Genomic DNA, 6,186 nt, shown 5'->3' on the forward strand with positions numbered 1-6,186 from the left:
TCTTCTTACACATTTGATCATAATGAAAATAGAATAGTGCAACACTACGTTTCAAGTTATGGGTACTGGCAAAGTTTCATATTTTTTCATTCCGTAGTTTTTGAGAATATACTGTTCGCAAAATTTGGCCTTAGCTCCATTAGTAGTAAGATACAAAGTATATAGTTCCATTTTTGTGATAGCTTCTCTCCCCCCCTCCCCCCTCTCTCTCTCCCCCTCTCTCTCTCTCTCTCTCTCTCTCTCTCTCTCTCTCTCTCTCTCTCTCTCTCTTTCAATTTTTCCCTTTCTGTTCCCATTCATTCTCTCTACAGTTTTACTAACATTGCACTGGTCAAAACGGCAAGAAAACAGAACATTTTATAGAACGTGCATTTTATGTTCCTTCTTAGACTTCATTATCTCTTACCATTTTATTAATAAATTATTATTTATTCGACCAGATAGTGGAAACTTGTGTGTGACCTTGTGACATTTTGAGTTATGAGCCACGCGGACATTATGAGATACCTGGTTGTTTCGGCTTGTCTGCTCACCTCCATGCTGACCAACGGTGTGGCAAAGGCTTCACAACCGTCCTGTGAGTATATTATTTGGATTTTTTTAAAATGTAGTTTTTTTTAACAACCCATCGACACCCATTAGATCATTTAAGAGGCGGGCTTTCGACCCTGCCGGTCAGGACCAATCCGTGCTGAGAAGGATGCAACATCCCAGCAGAAATACCGAAATACTCGATAACAATTTGGAACCCCGCTGGGGATTCAAAGTGAGGTCTCCTTGGTGCCACAGGGTAGTGCCTTACGGTTAAATCACAGACGCCGGTGGATATTAGGAGTTCAGTTCAGTGTGATATACGTACAGTGTACGTACAAGTCATTTTAGAACATCTCCATATTGCCTTCCACAATATTTTGTATCAAGTTTAAATGTCTGATTGTTTAGAAGAAATCCTCCCCTCCCTTTCCCCCTTCCAAACTCAAACTTGAAAGAACTTAATTTTGAATACATATTATATATATATATATATATATATATATATATATATATATATATATATATATATATATATATATATTTTCTATTCCTCACATATAAAGATAACATGGCGAAAACGGCTGAGTTAAATTTTGTTGATTCTTTGGAATTTTCATTTTAAAGTTAGAATTTTATATCTTACAAAGGAATCAAAACATTTCTATGTGCATTTTTAAGCTGGCCCTTCAGTTTTTTCTCTTTATAAGGGTTATGCTATGCTAAACAATAGTGTAATGAAGTCTCCTCAAAGTGATGATTAAGATTCTGCATGTGCAGTTGTTGTCCTCTGCATGTAGTCTTCACACGCGTGTGTCTTATTCTTCTATCTTGCCATTTGTTTCCGTCTTTTTCAATTTTCTAGCGATATCACTTTCCACTGTCCACAAAAATCCACACATTTGTTATTACTTTGATACTACTTTAGAAGCGGATTCTTACACAACTATATCTGGAAGTGCCTGTGTAATGAGCCCATAGTAGACTTGGGATCATCCTGGAAGCGGTTGGTAAGAGAGTACCACAACTAGGTCCTACTTCTTTTCATCTCCCTCTGTTGTTTCAGTCTATCTGCCTTGCTTCTTCCCAGCACTATATGACCGTTGTTGTGTCAAAGTGCTTCTCTTCACTTAAACGCAAATTTAATCTCATTCTTAGCTCTAGAGCAGATTTTTCTGTTTCGCTTCCGCAACAGGGTGTTTTTGAGCTTTGGTTGTTTTTTGGTTTTGTTTATTTTTAGTTGTCTACGTTCTCTCTCACTTTGCTTAAATATGGAGGTCCTGTCTCTAAATTAAATGTACCTTTTCTGCTGAGAGGGACAGAATGCTCATACCATACCATACCACACCATCAATTAGCTTACCATACCTTACCGTACCGTACCATAGTGTACCGTACCACAGCACACCGCAGTACAGCACAGTAGAGCACAATAGAGCACAGCACAGCATACCACATTCCATACCATACCATACAGTAACACAGTGGATTAGCTCATTTTTGTCTAGGACAATGGAATGATTCAGGGACACGTCAGTAGATTATGTAGTGGACGAGATGTTATAATGATGATATAGCACTGACTTGTACATGTATAACTGTATAGTGCAAATTCCTGTCCAACAGCAAGCTCTGTGCGTTTTACAATCTGTTGTTACCCCCAGCAGACCTGATAGCATTCATTTTGAAACAATCTCAACTTCCTATGAAGCATACTGTGCAAGCTGTCTTTCTAAAGGCACTAAAACACTAACGTACTGTAAAGACCATTTACTTCTCGGTGAAGCGAGGACGTATAAAGTGCCTTTTCACAATGACGCAACGTCGGGCCTGAGGCTCGAATCCCCGAACACGTCACCTCACGATTACGAGCCCGGTAGTATAAACACCAGACTACCGTCGCCGCAAGTTGCCTTGTACGGAAAAAATGGACATACAAGTTCGGACTGGACAATGTAACAAAATCTACTATAATGATTTATACTGAGCTCGGGTAAAAGGTGTAGAAAAAGTGGTTTTCACTGTAATTGCTTGTGCACAAAAGGTACACGCATAAGGAAACAAGATCTAGTCAAACTTGGTCTTGTATACAATTCTTCGATGTTTGTGAGTTCTCTTTTTGAAATATTCATTAAGTGGTTATTTTATACAGACTTCTTCTTTTCATGACGTTATTGTAATGCATAGTGGGGATTTGAAGAAAAGTACTATAGTATTTTTCTAGTTTTATAGCTTTACTTTAGAATTCAGCTGCTTTCCTTGGGAAATGTTTTCATTGGCATAATACATCAACACATTCAAGGCATTCATACACAAATACGTACAAACACTAATTTTGTCAACGTTACATGCATAACGAATAATACTCTACCAATATAGACAATCAACACACCATTGCTTTTTTGTCACGATGCAGTGTCCTGTTCTTGAGCCAGGGTTACCCCCGTATGATTGGTTAGCGGGTGCTCTGATGTGTGTTGTTCCTTCTTTCCTATCAAATGTCTATCGTCCTTATCTCTCTTGTAACACCTCTCTCATTTTTGACTCTTATATGACCTTATTGGGTTGCAAGTGCCGTAAAACTTTTACTAAAACTGAGGGTTATCGTGTCCTGAGTGAGAACACATCTTTATTGACCACCCACATAAACAGCATAGTCGTATTGATGCACTGTTTTCTTTCTTTCCGCTTGGCATTGATATAATTAAAAACAGACGTTTATTTCATATTCCCCCCCAGACTGCACCCTTCCCGCAAAAACTGGGAACTGCCGTGCCGCCATGACCCGATACTACTACAACCCAAGTAGCCAGTCATGTCAGTCATTTATTTATGGAGGTTGTCAGGGAAATGAAAACAACTTCCGCACGGAGTCTCTGTGTCGAGCGGCGTGCGTGTGTACTCAGGCAGCAAATAGAGGTAACCGTTGGGGGTGGGCATGCTTTTCTTCAAGACCCTATTTCTATGACGTAGATAACGGGCAATGCAAACGATTCGGCTACAGAGGCTGCAACGGAAATCCGAATCGTTTCTCAAACGCCGATCAGTGTAGTTTGGCATGTCTTACGTCACAATGTTTTCTTCCGCGGGAAGTAGGACTCTGTAGAGCTGCCTTTGGGCGTTTCTTCTACAACACCACCAGCCAGAAGTGTGAAAGCTTTCTCTACGGTGGCTGTCAAGGAAACCTGAATCGATTCGACACAGTGGAAGAATGTGACAGAAAATGCACCACGCCTATTCAGAATGAAGCGAATACAAATCAGAATTTCGAAGACACGATTTGTTTACAAGAAAAAAAGATCGGTACTTGTCGCGCTGCTTTCCCCAGGTACTTTTATAATTCTAAAACAAACAGATGCGAGTTTTTTTACTACGGCGGTTGTCAAGGAAACGAAAACAACTTTGCATCAAAGTCTGCTTGTACGAGTCGGTGTATGAGGCGGCGTAACAGAGGCAAGAGGGCCACTCTTGGTAGGATGACTAGAGAAGATTGCCAACTTCCACCAGACCAAGGAAACTGCCGAAACTTCGAGAAAGCTTTTTATTTCAATTCCAACACACAGAAATGCGAGGCGTTCACTTATGGCGGCTGTTTGGGGAATAAAAACAGGTTTGAATCCGTGGAAAGTTGTCAAGCTCAATGCATGCCTCCAGGACAAAACATCAAGAATTCAATTATTGGTGGAGGGTTGCGTGGTTTTAGAAATGCTCACACGCCTAAATTGGCGAGTACGCTGTTTGGGGGTTCTTTCCCTCCTCTTCTCAGTCTCTCCGATGATATTCGTACAACTCTAACTAAACCTTCCTCCCCTGGCGATGGAACTGACGGGGCCACTAAAAATGCTGCAAAATCACAAGAGCCCGCATTGAATCACTCCCAGCTTTTCCCCAAAGTCAGACCTGTATGCAAGTTACCCAAAGACAGAGGTCCTTGCTTGGGCCTCATGGAAGCGTATTACTACAACTCTGGTGCAAATGAATGTCAGAAATTCATGTACGGAGGGTGTCTCGGCAACGGGAATCGATTTCCAAATAAACTCTGGTGTGAACTCACCTGCAAGCAGACGATGAAACAGAATCAGTCAAGTTACCCCTCAGTGTCCTCAGATTGCCAACTTCCGCCAGAGACAGGCTTGTGTGAGGGATTCTTCAGCAGGTTCTTTTACAACTCTCGCACAGTGTGAACAGTTTGTGTATGGTGGCTGTGGAGGCAACAGGAATCGCTTCCATACCAACTCAGAGTGTGAAAAACAGTGCGGGCAGCAAACAGTTGAAAAAAAAGGACAAGGAATTTAACAGAACGAAATGAACATTTCATTTTCGAAGATCCAGATGATGAAGAATTGATCTGATTCTATTTTTAGAAACCCAACCATTTAACGCAACTTGTACCGCGGTGTCTACAGATGCCTGACTTCTGATTATTATCAAATCTGAACTCAAAAGAAAAATGAGAGATGTAGAAAAACAAAAAAGAAAAACCCCACAAGAGTAAATAAAAACAAACAAACAACAACACTAAAACAAAAACAAACAAACAACAACACTAAAACAAAAACAAACAAACAACAATACTAAAACAATAACTTTTGAATTGACACAAGAAGATACATCATTAGGGTGAATTGTAGTTCAAATTGAAAATAAATTGACACCTCGATAAAATTGTAAGTTCTAGGAGAAAGCAGAAATCCCTCCTAAAGGCCGATTCAAACGTATCTGTGTGTGGGGACGGAAGGGCGATGGCACAGTGGGGTTTGCAGAAATTGCACGGACCGGAGCGAAAGTGTCGCGGAGGCCTTGTATTTGTGTTTAGGCAACATCATACGAGGATGGATTTTGCCGAACAATTTCGATATGTTTTTCATAAATTGCAATTGAAAACTTTTTGCTCACTAGTGGTGATCAAGGAATCTCAAACAGCTAGACTTGTTTTTTTTTTGGGGGGGGTGGGGGGGTTTGGTAAGTGTTTTACGACACTTGCATCTGCAAAAGGCCATATGAGAGCGCGCGGGATACATTAAACATTTTCAGTTGGTAGGAAATTTCCATTTTTTTTTCTGGGTGGCGGCCAAAGTCTATTCTTATCCGTTTTAGATCACCAAGGGATCTTTAACGAGCGCAACTTGCACTCGAGACCTCCGAGATTTTTCGCCCTTGTCCGAGAATGCTAGGTGTTGATCTTTCCTACCAGAAGATCAGGGGTGTGGCAGAAAAACAGCAGTGAGAAGGAGCGAAAGAGTAGCAGTAAAAAGGGGTAGGAACTCAGAGAGGGGGGCAAAGGAGGTGGGGGCAGAAAGTGGAGACGAAAGCAGACAACAAAACAATGCTAGAGAGCAGGAAAGGAGGGGAAAGGAGACAATTTTAGAGAAGAACATTTTTCCGTCGTTGCCCGGATTCGAACCCGGGACCTTTGAATGAGAGGCGAACACCTTAACTTCTAGGCCACGAGAGCCCCCAGCTAGTCTCTTGATCTACAATCAATCTTCGCTTGCAATGCAACAGGAAAACACACCAACACCACTGCTGGACCTAGTGTGTCGACACATGGGGGCCTACATCTATGTTTGCGTGCGCGCGCGCGCGCGCGCGCGCGCGTGTGTGTGTGTGTGTGTGTGTGTGTTTGTGTTTGTCTTCCAATCCTCTCGTCCACAT

At 41.5% G+C, this 6,186-nt stretch overlaps 1 protein-coding gene across 2 annotated transcripts in view; it reads left to right on the forward strand.

The window, feature by feature from the left end:
* LOC101862295 (papilin-like) overlaps nucleotides 1–4,815 on the forward strand; it is an 8,543-nt gene extending 3,728 nt beyond the window's left edge. For both annotated transcript variants that reach the window (XM_035971652.1, XM_035971651.1), the window contains exons 2-3: nucleotides 441–577; nucleotides 3,271–4,815. In XM_035971652.1, the coding sequence (XP_035827545.1) occupies nucleotides 481–577; nucleotides 3,271–4,715 (1,542 nt within the window). In that variant the 5' untranslated portion in view covers nucleotides 441–480 and the 3' untranslated portion in view covers nucleotides 4,716–4,815. The remainder of the gene's footprint in view (nucleotides 1–440; nucleotides 578–3,270) is intronic.
* The last annotated feature ends 1,371 nt before the right edge of the window (nucleotides 4,816–6,186 follow it).

This window comes from Aplysia californica, unplaced genomic scaffold, assembly GCF_000002075.1.
Source record: "Aplysia californica isolate F4 #8 unplaced genomic scaffold, AplCal3.0 scaffold00477, whole genome shotgun sequence".
Taxonomy (NCBI): Eukaryota; Metazoa; Mollusca; class Gastropoda; order Aplysiida; family Aplysiidae; genus Aplysia; species Aplysia californica.